The 15845-nt window shown below is 46.4% G+C and overlaps 1 protein-coding gene across 6 annotated transcripts in view; it reads left to right on the top strand.

Annotated features, from left to right (window-relative positions):
- The window catches only part of CAMKK2 (calcium/calmodulin dependent protein kinase kinase 2), a 56669-nt gene extending 42089 nt beyond the window's left edge, over nucleotides 1-14580 (top strand). For 3 of the 6 annotated variants that reach the window (XM_067700907.1, XM_067700906.1, XM_067700902.1), the window contains 3 exons: nucleotides 1746-1846; nucleotides 2384-2426; nucleotides 11350-14580. In XM_067700907.1, coding sequence (XP_067557008.1) covers nucleotides 1746-1846; nucleotides 2384-2426; nucleotides 11350-11514 — 309 coding nt within the window. In that variant the 3' untranslated portion in view covers nucleotides 11515-14580. Of the gene's footprint in view, nucleotides 1-1745; nucleotides 1847-2383; nucleotides 2444-11349 lie in introns of all 6 variants that reach the window. The other 3 variants (XM_067700904.1, XM_067700903.1, XM_067700908.1) reach the window with 2 other exon arrangements.
- The last annotated feature ends 1265 nt before the right edge of the window (nucleotides 14581-15845 follow it).

Genomic DNA, 15845 nt, shown 5'->3' with positions numbered 1-15845 from the left:
GAAGGAGGCCAGAGCCTTACAGGGTGTTGAGGCCACCTCCTTGAAAATTCTTTCATGAAATACAGCAGGCACAAGCGTCACCACGAACCTTCCATGACTCCCTGACTGGTAACAGGATAAGTTCCAAACTCCTGTGGGTGCGAGAGACCAAGTCAGGGAGTAAGGGAATCAGATCTGGGTTTCAGAACGGATGGGCTGAAGGGAAGACTGGAAGGCAGAGGAGGGAAGCTGAGCAGTGGCTGAGGGACGTGATGGAGGGATATTACCTTCTCCCCAAAGATCCCCTCCTCTGGCAGGTGTTTCCCAGCCAAGCTGCGGACCCAGTCTGTCTTAGGGTGGATGGGGTGGGGGAAACCAAAGTGTTCCCACTCACGACAGTGGACATGCCAGCTCCCAGTGCCTCTCAGACTTAAAAAAAGGACTCTCGGGACCTCTGACCTCTCTTGCCCTCACACCACACCAGCCCGTGGACTGGCCACCCTCAGTGTCCTGGGATGTTTCCTCAGCTCCTTAGACTGAGACAGATGTTTCTCATCCTCAGCTAAAATGCAGCCCCCTGAGAAACTGGTACCATTTTGTATTGTTAGTGGGACTGTAAAAAACTGTGTAGCCACTGTAGAAAACAGTCTGGCAGCTCCTAAAAATGTTAAACATAGAGTTACCAAATGATCCAAGAATTCCACTCCTAGGTGTACACCCAAGAGAAACGAAAACATTTTGTGTGGAAAGTGTCCACACAAAAACTTGTACACAAATTGTTCATAGCAGCATTAGTCACAATAGCCCCGAAGTGGAAACAGTCCAAAGGATGAATGAATAAACAAAATGTGGCATATACACACAAAGGATTATTACCAGGCCATAAAAAGGAATAAAGCAATGATTCGTGCAGCAGTGTGGATGGACCTTGAAAACATGCTGAGTGAAAGAAGCCAGACCCCAAAGGCCACGTACTGAATGATTCCATTTATATGAAATGAGAATAGACAAACCCATAGAGACAGAAAGTGGATTGGTGGTTGCCAGGGGCTGGAGGGGAGGAGGAATGGGGACTGACTGCTAATGGGTACTGGGTTTCTTTTCGGGGTGATGTAAATGTTCTGAAATTAGACAGTGGTGATGTGAATATGCTAAAAACCGTTGAATAGTACACTTTAAAATGGAGACTTTTTTGCTGTGTGAATTACATTTCAGTTAAAAGTGCAGTGACTCCCATCCCCCTCCCAGGATTATACCTGGGAAGCAATAGTTGGTTACTTGTTGCGTTGGTTGTAGATGGCTTTCACCAAAAATAAAGGCCTGGCCTTGAAGATGAGACAGGTTGATGGGCCAGGAGGGCATGTCCAGTGATGGCTCAGGTGAGACAGATGGTACCAGGGTACTGGACGGACAGTACAGGCCAGCTCTCCTGGAGCACAGCGTCCCCTGGCAGTTGAGTAGGCAAGACTAGCTTATGCCAGGCCTTGAATGTCAGACTGAGGAGTTTAGACCTTATCTTGTTGGCAGCCAGGAGCCGTGGAGATTTGAGGAGCAGGCCAGTGAGACTTGTGATGGCTGTGGCTGCTGTATCCCTGGTGGGTGTCTCTCAAAGGCCCGCCATCAGCCACAAGCCCTGGGAGCTGGCAGGCAGCGGGGGTGGGCTGTGGGCAGAAAGGAAGAGGTAGATGGGACTCGTGGAGTCGCACGAGGGAGGATGCTGCCTGGAATCTCCTCCATGTGGCCGAGCCTCCTCTTCTTTCCTCCAGATCCTGGTGAAGACCATGATACGAAAACGCTCCTTCGGGAACCCGTTTGAGGGCAGCCGGCGGGAGGAGCGCTCGCTGTCAGCGCCTGGAAACCTGCTCATGTGAGTGTCCACCTGCCTTCCTCGGGGTGGGGAGCTGGAGGCTGAACGCAGGGCAGCCCTGCCCGGCCGACTCTGTGTGGGCCCAGCCCTGCAGCGGCCGTGTCCAGAAAGACTCAGACCAGCCCCACTGGGCACACTGGGGAGACCCGAGCAGCCGCTGGCTTTGGTTTTGCCCCACCCTGGACTCAGCCCGCCTCCTTTGCTGACAGCTAATCCACAGGGAAGTTTGACCTTTCTCAGGGGGACTTGCACTTTAACGAGGGTGGGGGAGTGGCTGACAATCAGAAAGGCTGTTTGACCCCAAAGCATGCATGCTTGACGGTGGGATTTTGTCCCTGCGGTGGGTGAGCAAGGCCAGTCTCGCTCATGGGACCCTGCGTCTCACGGCGGAGAGGTGTCCTGCTCCTAACTACCCTGGCAACAGCTCCGTGAAGCTGGTGTTCGGGGTCTGAGTGTCTCTGGGGTGGGGGACAGGAATTCCATGGGTCCCAAGTGTCCCTTCTCACTTCCCTTTTCCCTCCCCTCTGGCGATTCCAGCAAAAAACCAACCAGGGAGTGTGAGCCCCTGTCTGAGCCCAAGGTAACGCCTGCCTGCCTGTGCCTTAGCCTCTGCCAGGGCCTGGGGGCGGGGGCAGCTGCAGAGCACGGGGCATCCCCACCCAGGTGGACGTTCCTTCCAGCCCAGGCTGCTGTGCCCAGGCTCACCTTGGGCCTCCGGACCCAGGAAGAAAATGAGGGGCATCCAGGGGCTTGGACCCGACGGTGGGTTGTGCATGTGGGCTGAGGCTGCGGGTGCATGGCGCTCCACCCGGAATGCCTGTGAACTCACCCAGGTCTTAGACCTAGTCGGGTACCCACATGTGCTCAGTGCACGTCAATGGCATTGAAGCTGTGTCACGGCCGAGGCAGCCCCTGCTCTGGGTCAGCGATCAGAGCCTAGATCGGGCATGCTGCGCTCGGGGGCTCCCCCCTGGGGCTCTCCAGCATCCACCCTTTCTTCTCTGATGGGTTAAGACCTAGAAAATAAGTCCCCTTCCAGCCTGTTGCAAATGAGTGTGAGAGTCCCCTGCCTCTGGGGAGGATCCGGACCTTCTCACCAGTCAGCCAGCCTCTTTCAAACACATACCCAGCTCATTAGTCCCAGCGTCTCCCAGGACAGATGAAAATTTTTGTCCCCGCAAGACTGAGGTGACAAATACTTGCACCCCTGCTGCCACTTGGCCCCCACCCCATGCCTGTGGCAGGACAGCAGTCCCAGTACTCTGCGCACTGAGCCCAGCTCACCACCTCATTATCAGCTGGGAGCTCCAGGCAGCCATTTCTAAGTTTTAAAAGCAGCTTTATTGAGCTATAAATCACATACCCATTTAGAGTGTATAATTCAATAGTTTTTAATATATTCACAAAGCTGTGTGACCATCACCACAATCAGTTTTAGAACATTTCCATTAGCCCAAGAAGAAACCCTGTACCCTTAGCTCTCACCACCCACTCCCCCGTTCCCCAGCCAGCACGAATCTACTGTCGGTTTCTATAGATTTGCATATTCTGGACATTTCATATAAATGGAATCATACAGTATGTGGCCTTTGTGTCTGGCTTCTTTCACTCAGCGTAATGTTTTCAAGGTTCATCTATGATGTAGCATGTGTCAGAACTTCATTCCTTTTTTTTTTAAATTACTATTTTTTATACAGCAGGTTCTTATTAGTCATCAATTTTATACACATCAGTGCATGTCAATCCCAATCGCCCAATTCAGCATACCACCATCCCCACCCACCCCGGGGTTTTCCCCCCTTGGTGTCCATATGTTTGTTCTCTACATCTGTGTCTCAACTTCTGCCCTGCAAACCGGTTCATCTGTACGATTTTTCTAGGTTCCACATACATGCATTAATATACGATATTTGTTTTTTTCTTTCTGACTTCACTCTGTATGACAGTCTCTAGATCCATCCACGTCTCAACAAATGACTCAGTTTCGTTCCTTTTTATGGCTGAGTAATATTCCATTGTGTATATGTACCACATTTCTTTATCCATTCGTCTGTCGACGGGCATTTAGGTTGCTTCCATGACCTGGCTATTGTAAATAGTGCTGCAATGAACATTGGGATGCATGTGTCTTTTTGAATTATGGTTTTCTCTGGGTATATGCCCAGTAGTGGGATTGCTGGATCATATGGTAATTCTGCTTTTAGTTTTTTAAAGAACCTCCATACTGTTCTCCATAGTGGCTGTATCAATTTACATTCCCACCAGCAGTGCAAGAGGGTTCCCTTTTCTCCACACCCTCTCCAGCATTTGTCATTTGTAGATTTTCTGATGATGCCCATTCTAACTGGTGTGAGGTGACACCTCATTGTAGTTTTGATTTGCATTTCTCTAATAATGAGTGATGTTGAGCAGCTTTTCATGTGCTTCTTGGCCATCTGTATGTCTTCTTTGGAAAAATGTCTATTTAGGTCTTCTGCCCATTTTTTGATTGGGTTGTTTGTTTTTTTAATATTGAGCTGCGTGAGCTGTTTACATATTTTGGAGATTAATCCTTTGTCCATTGATTCGTTTGCAAATATTTTCTCCCATTCTGAGGGTTGTCTTTTCGTCTTGTTTATGGTTTCCTTTGTGTGCAAAAGCTTTGAAGTTTCATTAGGTCCCATTTGTTTATTTTTGTTTTTATTTCCATTAATCTAGGAGGTGGATCAAAAAAGATCTTGTTGTGATTTATGTCAAAGAGTGTTCTTCCTATGTTTTCCTCTAAGAGTTTTATAGTGTCCGGTCTTACATTTAGGTCTCGAATCCATTTTGAGTTTATTTTTGTGTATGGTGTTAGGGAGTGTTCTAATTTCATTCTTTTACATGTAGCTGTCCAGTTTTCCCAGCACCACTTATTGAAGAGACTGTCTTTTCTCTGTTGTATGTCCTTGCCTTCTTTGTCATAGTTTAGTTGACCATAGGTGCGTGGGTTTATCTCTGGGCTTTCTATCTTGTTCCATTGATCTGTGTTTCTGTTTTTGTGCCAGTACCATATTGTCTTGATTACTGTAGCTTTGTAGTATAGTCTGAAGTCAGGGAGTTTGATTCCTCCAGCTCCATTTTCTTCCCTCAAGACTGCTATGGCTATTTGGGGTCTTTTGTGTCTCCATACAAATTTTAAGATTATTTGTTCTAGTTCCGTAAAAAATGCCATTGGTAATTTGATAGGGATTGCATTGAATCTGTAGATTGCTTTGGGTAGTACAGTCACTTTCACAATATTGATTCTTCCAATCCAAGAACATGGTATATCTCTCCATCTGTTGGTATCATCTTTAATTTCTTTCATCAGTGTCTTATAGTTTTCTGCATACAGGTCTTTTGTTTCCCTAGGTAGGTTTATTCCTAGGTATTTTATTCTTTTTGTTGCAGTGGTAAATGGGATTGTTTCTTTAGTTTCTCTTTCAGATTTTTCATCATTAGTGTATAGGAATGCAAGAGATTTCTGTGCATTAATTTTATATCCTGCAACTTTACCAATTCATTGATTAGCTCTAGTAGTTTTCTGGTGGCATCTTTAGGATTCTCTATGTATAGTATCATGTCATCTTCAAACAGTGACAGTTTTACTTCTTCTTTTCCAATTTGTATTCCTTTTATTTCTGTTTCTTCTCTGATTGCCATGGCTAGGACTTCCAAAACTATGTTGAATAATAGTGGTGAGAGTGGACATCCTTGTCTTGTTCCTGATCTTAGAGGAAAGGCTTTCAGTTTTTCAACACTGAGAATGATGTTTGCCCTGGGTTTGTTGTATATGGCCTTTATTATGTTGAGGTAGGTTCCTTCTATGCCCACTTTCTGGAGAGTTTTTTATCATAAATCGGTGTTGAATTTTGTCAAAAGCTTTTTCTGCATCTATTGAGATGATCATATGGTTTTTATTCTTCAGTTTGTTAATACGGTGTATCACATTGATTGATTTGCGTATATTGAAGAATCCTTGCATCCCTGGGATAAATCCCACTTGATCATGGTGTATGATCTTTTTAGTGTGTTGTTGGATTCTGTTTGCTAGTATTTTGTTGAGGATTTTTTCATCTATATTCATCAGTGATATTGGTCTGTAATTTTCTTCTTTTGTAGTACCTTTGTCTGGTTTTGGTATCAGGGTGATGGTGGCCTCATAGAATGAGTTTGGGAGTGTTCCTTCCTCTGCAGTTTTTTGGAAGAGTTTGACAAGGATGGATGTTAGCTCTTCTCTAAATGTTTGATAGAATTCACCTGTGAAGCCATCTGGTCCTGGACTTTTGTTTGTTGGAAGATTTTAAATCACAGTTTCAATTTTATTACCTGTGAAGGTCTGTTCATATTTTCTGTTTCTTCCTGGTTCAGTCTTGGAAGCTTATCCCTTTCTGAGAATTTGTCCGTTTCTTCCAGGTTGTCCATTTTATTGGCATAGAGTTGCTTGTAGTAGTCTCTTAGGATGCTTTGTATTTCTGTGGTGTCTGTTGTAACTTCTCCTTTTTCATTTCTAATTTTATTGATTTGAGTCCTCTCCTTCTTTTCCTTGATGAGTCTGGCTAATGGTTTATCAATTTTGTTTATCTTCTCAAAGAACCAGCTTTTAGTTTTATTGATCTTTGCTATTGTTTTCTTTGTTTCTATTTCATTTATTTCTGCTCTGATCTTTATGATTTCTTTCCTTCTGCTAACTTTGGATTTTGTTTGTTTTTCTTTCTCTAGTTCCTTTAGGTGTAAGGTTAGATTTTTTTATTTGAGATATTTCTTGTTTCTTGAGGTAGGCTTGTATAGCTATAAACTTCCCTCTTAGAACTGCTTTTGCTGCATCCCATAGGTTTTGGATTGTCGTGTTTTCATTGTCATTTGTCTCTAGGTATTTTTTGATTTCCTCTTTGATTTCTTCAGTGATCTCTTGGTTATTTAGTAACGTATTGTTTAGCCTCCATGTGTTTGTGTTTTTTACATTTTTTTCCCTGTAATTCATTTCTAATCTCATAGCGTTGTGGTCAGAAAAGATGCTTGATATGATTTCAGTTTTCTTAAATTTACTGAGGCTTGATTTGTGACCCAAGATGTGATCTATCCTGGAAAATGTTCCGTGTGCACTTGAGAAGAAAGTGTAATCTGCTGTTTTTTGATGGAATGTCCTATAAATATCAATTAAGTCTATCTGGTCTGTTGTGTCATTTAATGCTTGTCCTTCCTTATTTATTTTCTGTTTGGATGATCTGTACATTGGTGTAAGTGAGGTGTTAATGTCCCCCACTATAACTGTGTTACTGTCGATTTCCTCTTTTATAGCTGTTAGCAGTTGCCTTATGTATTGAGGTGCTCCTATGTTGGGTGCATATATAATTGTTATATCTTCTTCTTGGATTGATCCCTTGATCATTATGTAGTGTCCTTCCTTGTCTCTTGTAACACTCTTTATTTTAAAGTCTATTTTGTCTGATATGAGAATTGCTACTCCAGCTTTCTTTTGATTTCCATTTGCATGGAATATCTTTTTCTATCCCCTCACTTTCAGTCTGTATGTGTCCCTAGGTCTGAAGTGGACCTCTTGTAGACAGCATATATATGGGTCTTGTTTTTGTATCCATTCAGGAGGCCTGTGTCTTTTGGTTGGAGCATTTAATCCATTCACGTTTAAGGTAGTTATTGATATGTATGTTCCTTTTTTTTTAATATAAATTTATTTATTTATGGCTGTGTTGGGTCTTCACTGCTGAGCGCAGGCCTTCTCTAGTTGTGGCACGTGGGCTCAGTAGTTGTGGCTTGCGGGCTCCAGAGCTCAGGCTCAGCAGTTGTGGTGCATGGGCTGAGTTGCTCCGCGGCATGTGGGATCCTCCCGGGCCAGGGATCGAACCCGTGTCCCCTGCATTGGCAGGCACACTCTTAACCACTGCATCACCAGGGAAACCCCAATATGTATGTTCTTATTACCATTTTCTTAATTGTTTTGGGTTTGTTTTTGTAGGTCCTTTTCTTGTCTTGTGTTTCCCACTTAGAGAAGTTCCTTTAGCATTTGTTGTAGAGCTGGTTTGGTGGTGCTGAATTCTCTTAGCTTTTGCTTGTCTGTAAAGCTTTTGATGTCTCCATCAAATGTGAATGAGATCCTTGCTGGGCAGAGTAATCTTGGTTGTAGGTTCTTCCCTTTCATCACTTTAAGTATATCATCCCACTCCCTTCTGGCTTTTAGAGTTTCTGCTGAGAAATCAGCTGTTAACCTTATGGGAGTTCCCTTGTATGTTATTTGTCTTTTTTCCCTTGCTGCTATCAATAATTTTTCTTTGTCTTTAATTTTTGCCAATTTGATTACTAAGTGTCCTGGCGTGTTTCTCCTTGGGTTTATCCTGTATGGGACTCTCTGTGCTTCCTGGACTTGGGTGGCTATTTCCTTTCCCATGTTAGGGAAGTTTTCGACTATAATCTCTTCAAATATTTTCTCGAGTCCTTTCTCTCTTTTTTCTCCTTCTGGGACCCCTATAATGCGAATGTTATTGCATTTAATGCTGTCCCAGAGGTCTCTTAGGCTGTCTTCATTTCTTTTCATTCTTTTTTCTTTATTCTGTTCCGCAGCAGTGAATTCCAGCATTCTGTCTTCCAGGTCACTTATCTGTTCTTTTGCCTCAGTTATTCTGCTATTGATTCCTTCTAGTGTAGTTTTCATTTCGGTTATTGTATTGTTCATCTCTGTTTGTTTGTTCTTTAATTCTTCTAGGTCTTTGTTAAACATTTCTTGCATCTTCTCGATCTTTGCCTCCATTCTTTTTCCGAGGTCCTGGATCATCTTCACTATCATTATTCTGAATTCTTTTTCTGGAAGGTTGCCTATCTCCACTTCATTTAGTTGTTTTTCTGGGGTTGTATCTTGTTCCTTCATCTGGTACATAGCTCTCTGCCTTTTCATTTTGTCTGTCTTTCTGTGAATGTGGTTTTTGTTCCACAGGCTGCAGGATTGTAGTTCTTCTTGCTTCTGCTGTCTGCCCTCTGGTGGATGAGGCTATCTAAGAGGCTTATGTAAGTTTCCTAGTGGGAGGGACTGGTGGTGGGTAGAGCTGACAGTTGCTCTGGTGGGCAGAGCTCAGTAAAACTTTAATCTAATTGACTGTTGATGGGTGGGGCTGGGTTCCCTCCCTGTTGGTTGTTTTGCCTGAGGCTACCCAACACTGGAGCCTACCTGGGCTCTTTGGTGGGGCTAATGACAGACTCTGGGAGGGCTCACGCCAAGGATTACTTCTCAGAACTTCTGCTGCCAGTGTCCTTGTCCCCACGGTGAGCCACAGCCACCCCCACCCCCCGCCTCTGCAGGAGACCCTCCAACGCTAGCAGGTAGGTCTGGTTGAGTCTCCCCTGGGTCCCGATGCGCACACTACTTTGTGTGTGCCCTCCAAGAGTGGAGTCTCTGTTTCCCGCAGTCCTGTCGAAGTCCTGCAATCAATTCCCACTAGGCTTCAAAGTCTGATTCTCTAGGAATTCCTCCTCCCGTTGCCGGACCCCCAGGTTGGGAAGCCTGACGTGGGGCTCAGAACCTTCACTCCAGTGGGTGGACTTCTGTGGTATAAATGTTCTCCAGTCTGTGAGTCACCCACCCAGCAGTTAAAGGATTTGATTTTATGTGATTGCGCCCCTCCTGCCGTCTCCTTGTGGCTTCTCCTTTGTCTTTGGGTGTGGGGTATCTTTTTTGGTGAGTTCCAGTGTCCTCCTGTCGATGATTGTCCAGCAGCTTGTTGTGATTCTGGTGTTCTCGAAAGAGGGAGTGAGAGCACGTCCTTCTACTCCTCCATCTTGGTTCCTCTCCCAACTTCATTCCTTTTTATGGCTGAATCATATTCCATTGTATGGATATACCCACATTTTATTTCTCCATTCATCCGGTGATGGACATTGTTTCCATTTTGGAGGCTATCACACATGAATAATGCTGCTGTGAACATTCTTGTAGAAGCAGCAGCTGTTTCCGTTTGTGAGGAGTTGGCTTCTGAGATGAAATTTATTGGCCACCGTAGGAGTCAGGTGCTTATATGATAATATAGGAAGACCATTTGGGGATCATTTATGCTTAAAAAAGGAGCAGGGAAAGCGGCAGGTAGCCATCAGAGCCAGTCATCAACAGCCTGCGAAGGCCGCCTCTGTCCCTGCCAAATTGTTCCCAGCCATCTCTGCAGCAGATGATGGGGTGACCCCGCCTATGCTTTGAGCCTCACAGGGTGACAGGGTGAAGCCTAATGGGCTGGCCTTTGCTGGGCCCTTCTCTTCTCAACCTCAGTTTTAGAGTTTGCCTCCCTTTTCCTGCACGTCTGTTGTTTATTTCACCTTTTATTTTTAATGAGATCAAAGTTGCAAGACACCAAAGACTGATATTGGCCCAGAGGACTTTACTGCCTCTTTATTCCCTCACCTCAGTCCCAGCAGCACCTGGGGATTACCTGCCCTTGCCCTCAGCCCACCGATGGGATGTTTTGGTTGTCCCAATGGTCCAGCACTCTGGAGCTCTTAGGGCTCAGTCAGTCGTTAGAGGCCTTGGGCCCATGGCCCACTAGCTGTCTGCAGGGAGACCAGCTGGTGTGAGCAGGCAGCTGTAGGGCCTCACTGGTTATCCAGTTACAACTCTCCTCCCAGGAGACTTGACACCCTATTCTTTGGCAGAAACGTAAAAGCCAGTGAGTGTGAGTTTTAAACAAAGAGGAGTTTCTTCCTAGGAATGTACAGACATCACGCGTGCCCTTCCCTCGTGCAAGGGCAGTTGCTCTTTGGGCCTAGGGCTCACAATAGACATTAGTCCTGCATAGCAAGCCCAACGGCTCCCCTTAGGAGGGGCATTGTTTGCTTGATGATGGCAAAGGGTTTGGGCCTCTCCTTAGGGACTTTCCCTCACGTTTCCCATCGCACTGCCCATGTCTGTCACCCCAGGCAGCTCTAGCTGGGGACACCAGGACACTTCTTCCCACCAACTTGGTCTCCTGCTCTGATCACACATTGCCGAGTTGAGGGCCCTTCTCTTCGTCGGAGGTGTCCCCTGGGCCTGTGTGCGGAGGGCAGTTCTGTTGACGACCGTTTCCTGAAGGCTGGCTATGTGCCAGGCCAAGTCAGGCGTGCTGCTCGTTGCCCCCAGGAAACGCACCTGGGGGCTGAAGACGAGCGTCACGGTTCCTGCCCTGCAAGAGCTTAGAGCCTAAAGCCCTTGGTGAACAGGCCCCAGTGTGGAGCCGACACGTGACTTGTGACATGTGCCATGATTTTAGGTGTTAGGCCCCGAGATTAACAGCTATTTTTATAGTTCCTTGCTATTTTTTGCACATGATGCTGGTTTTCCATTTACAGAGGGGATACAAAGTCTCCTTTGAAACTTTCATGTGAGCAAGAAAAACGGGGGGGAGAATCTAAAAGAAGTTAAGTAAATAATGTCCGTCCCAGGTGGTGCGGGGCCGCGGGAAACCTTGGTTCAGGGCCGTGCCAGCATTGCGCTGGGTCTTAACACGGGTTTTCTGTTTGGTGAGCAGGAAGCAAGGCAGCGAAGACAGCCTCCGGGGCCCCGACCCGCCTCCCGTGGGGGAGGAGGAAGCGCTCTTGTGAAAGGCGGCCCAGGGGTGGAGAGTCGGGGGGCCCTGGCCCCCGGCTCCGGCAAGCGGACGCATCCTCCGTGGCCGGACGAGGTGATGGAGTAGCTGCCGGACCTCGACCTCGCATGCACGTCTCACCTCCGCGGGCCGCGCCCTGCGTTTCCATAGCAGCATGTCCTACGGAAACCGAGCACGTGTGTAGAGCCTTGACCATCATCTCTGGTTATTGTTGTTGTTGTTTTTCCCATTTGTTTGTTTGATTTCTTTATTGTTTTAAAGGAGACAAAAAAAAAAAAAAAAAAAAGACGACTCCATGACATCGACCTTGGCCGCTGGCTGGCTGAATGGGAGGGTGTGAGGAGTTGCAGACCCAAAGCCACGTACATTTGGGGACACTTGCTTTTTAAAATGTTTTTATGCCAAAAATCCTTCCTTGTGAACTGAGAATCATGTCAGATATTCCAAGTGAATGTGTGTGGAGTTTGAAAATTGGGGAAAACTGGCAGGAAACTCTGGTGGTGTGGTCTGAGACCACACTCGCTGCATTTGAAAGGGAGGGGAAGAGCGGGTGTGATTTTGCACAAAACCCCAAGACCCGAACCGTGGCACCTTCTAGAACTGTGGACTCAAGGAGTCAGGACAGGGCTGGCCCTCAGTAGCTGCAGGGAGCTTCGATGCAACTTATTCTTAAGAAGGACTTAAAAAATTTTTTTATAAGTAGAGCTGTAGTCAGGAAAACGGAAAGGGCTTGACACCTAACAGCTTCACAGGGGGATTTTCCAGCCTCAGAGGCGCATTCAGTGGTTGTGGTGGAACATCTCCCCTAAAGGACTGAACGAGTGTGTTTCTTTATGACAGCCGCTCAAAGCTGAAACTTTTCTTCAGTAGTTGAGGGAGCTCTGGTAAATCTCTTGTTAAATTACAAAAACTTCAGGGTGAAATCCTACACTTCCATGTACATTACATGGCTTAAGAGTAAACAACAACAAAAAATACTTTCAATTTTCTAACCAGTCTGAACTCTAGAGCAGTTCAGAAATCATTTCGAGCTTCCAGGATCTCTCCCATGGCTTCAGGGATGTGATCGGAGTTAGAGCCAATGAAATCTATGCCTGTATATTAGCAGCTCACCTTGTTTATAACGTGTGTATTCTAGAGGCTGCTAAGGTTCTGTTTTCTTCTTAAATACTAGCTGATTGTTGTAGTCAGTGAAACATCTATCCAGTTTCTGGAGGGCCAGTTAAGAAATGCTTTCATTCAGCTGAGACACAAATGATCATCCTTACCGGCAAAGCTCTGTTTGGATCTATACAATAACTTTAGGGCACCCTTTAAGAGAAGATGATTGAAACCTAGAGCAGTCCTCAGGTCCACGGGAACCAGGGCTTGGTACAGGGAGTTCCTTTTTGTAGCCAGAAGTCCAGAAAGAAAAAGTTTACCTTTTTGACTTCCAACTAACCTTGGGAAGTTTGGCTGCAGTTCAAGTGGACTTCTTCCAGAGCCACACATAGGTGAGTGTGAAGTTCAAGAGGGAGGAAAATTGGAAGGGCTTCGTCTTCCTTCCTTCTTTGGAATTCCCAGTGCTCTGTGGAATCTGGCTTGGGGGAAACAGTGTCAGTAACTGGGCTCAGAAGGACGTGCTTTCCTTTGGTTTCTGGCTGATCAGTGCTGGTACGAGGACTTTTTGCAGAGAGACAGAGAAGCAGGCCTTGTTCCCCCCATCCAGCGCGTTCACAGAGCCCGGGTGTTCTTGGCGTCCATCAGTCTTCATAAGCTCTTGACTGTAGTTTAGCCAGACTTTTCTTGCTACCTTAAAAGCAGTACCGAGTTAGAGAATGCTGGTTTCCAAGAGCAAAGGACACCCATCTGCTGGAGGGTCCTCTGGCCTGCTTGCTTGCTTTCTGTAATCTGGTACTTCCTCTCACCTCCTGTGCTTGTTTAAATTTACAGGCTCCAGCCTTCCCGGGAGCAAACAGGGTCTGGTTAGTTTGCAGTAAGCACCTTGCAGCGGTTCAGGTCAACCAGTCCTTAGTCTTAGTCCTAGCCTGTCTGTTTGGACTCTGGCCTGGCCGAGTGGCTCACCCAGGGAGGGCGGGCAGCACGCAGAGCCTCTGCAGAACTCCTCCTGTGTTTACACAACTGCATCAGGCGACGCCATTTCTCCCACCACGAAACTCTCCGTCTAAGGGTTCACATGTGGAATGCCAGCGATCAGGCAGCACTGAGCTATGTAGGTGAGTGGGTTGGGGGAGGCCCACGTTCATTACTTTTTTTTTTTTTTAAACTAAGAAACACCAAAGAAAGCTGTGGAAAGGAACTGCCCCACTGAGAAAAGTATAAGCAGAGAGGGCTGTAACGTAAAGCATTAGAGCTACTTGGAGCGCAAACTCTTGGGGTTTGTCTCCACTCCTAAAGCACAAACGTTGATTTTTTTCAAAAGCCGGCTCTGTCAGGAAAGGGCAGAAGCTTTTCCAGGTAAGCAAAAAGGATGCCTATCCATCTCTTCCATTACTGGCTCATCTGTGGGACCAGTTTGGTGTAAGCAAGCGGTGGCCTGCACCTGTGGCTTTGGAGCAGCACATGTCCTCTACCCGTCTTCCTTCTGTCCTGTTCCGCTTCCCCATCTATTCCGCAGCCTGGCCGGTGGCTCCCATAAAGCCTTGTCTAGCCCCTTGTTGGCACTTGGGGCCTGAGAGGCCATCTCCCCTCTGGTCTGGGCTTTTCTGTGAGTTAGGGCTCCCCTCCTCAAAGCCTTTCAGGACAAGGGGGGGACAGCTGTGCATTTAGACAGGTTCCACCTGTCGCTCTCACCCATCTTCCAAGGGGAGCTTCACGTTGCCAGGGGAAAAGAACCAAGACCTCCACTCACTTCCAAGGTGCTAGGGAAGGTTTCAAGGTCGTTGATTCCCATCTTCTCTCCAGCTTTACAGGCCGAGTTTCGTGGGACTGCTGACTTTTCTATCCTGATTGATTTCATGCCCGATGCTTCTGTTTTATTCCTGATCCTTTCTACTATGCATTTTCCTTTTATCAGGTGTACAAAGTTAAATACTGTGTATTTATCACTAAAAAGTACATGAACTTAAGAGAAAAATAAGCCTTCGGTGTTTTTCCACAAATGTTTAAGCTTCTCTGTAAACTTGAAATAAACAGACAGCAAAATGGTGCAAAGCCTGGGCCTCTTCGGGATGTTTTTGTTGGTCGTTTAATTAAGTCAGTGCTCTCGAGGTCATCTGTCCTTATGTCTGTTTTCTTTCCTTAAGCTGACAGCAAGATCAGATGCCCATCAGGGCTGATGTACTCAGCAAATCCCTAATTTAAGCATGTCCTAGTACCTCGCTACTCAGAGTGTGGTCCCGGGATCAGCAGTGTCAGCATCATCTGGGACTGGGTTAGAAATTCATATTCCCAGGCCCCGTTTAAACAAGATCCCCAGGTGACTCACCTGTATGCTGAAGCTTGCAAAGCACTGCTCTGCCAGGCAGGTCACTGGCAGATAGGTTCTTCTGACGGAGACCAAACAGGCGAGCAGCTACGGTAGCAGTTTGAATCACACACTGAATACGTCCCGTGGGTAGGCATGCAACGTGACACTTCACCCGTGAGGTAGGTATTAACCCCATTTATGGATCATCATCTGTAAACCGAGGCTCAGAAAGTAGGCTGAATTTGTCAGCAGATTCAGTGTTCTGCAGAGCCTTGACGGTTGCCGGTTTTCATGGCCTCTGGAGACTATTTTAGAACGGTCGCTTTCTCCAGACTGCGGGCTGAGGGCTCCCTGTATTCTAAATGTGAACCTAGCCCACAGGATTGCTTTACTAGCTTTGGACTTCAGTTTTCTGTTATCAAGCGACAGTAGATGAAATCTGAAAGATTCCTGTTCCATGACTGCAGAAATACAACATTGAAATACGGGCCCTCCAGAGACAAGAGCAGGTGTTCCTGTTCAAAGACCCCACTGAGAATCTGATGAAAGCGAGCAGAAATGCACACAGGTGCATCACTTTGCACAGCTTTAGGGGTTTCAGAATCTCCTAGAAGGTCATCCATGGATGCAAGGCTGAAGGAACCCTACTTAAGAGGCAGTGCCAAGGAGTGCCAACAAGTGGGGCTGTAGCAGAAAGCAAGATGATTCTGGTGAGTTAAAGGACAATGCCACCCCCAACCCTCATCCCACCTGGCTGTAGCCTTCCATTTTAGAAAAGGGAGGCTGAAAGAAGTCTTCCTCACTCCAGTAACCATCACTCCTTAGCCTGCAAGATAATAAGCCTTTCCTAAAAATTCCAGCTCCATGTGACTGGTGTGTTCAAGCAGGCATTTTTCAGAAAGGTAGCTTGAACCAGAACTTCTTCAAAGGGGTCTGTAAACTTTTTTCTTTTTTCCCCAGAGCAAGAAAAGCCCAGGTTGGCCATTTATCCTGCAGAAGCAGAGCACTT

This window comes from Pseudorca crassidens, chromosome 12, assembly GCF_039906515.1.
Source record: "Pseudorca crassidens isolate mPseCra1 chromosome 12, mPseCra1.hap1, whole genome shotgun sequence".
In the NCBI taxonomy this organism is placed as follows: Eukaryota; Metazoa; Chordata; class Mammalia; order Artiodactyla; family Delphinidae; genus Pseudorca; species Pseudorca crassidens.
Note: the sequence above shows the minus strand (reverse complement) of the source record. Positions and strands in the feature narration are given on the sequence as shown.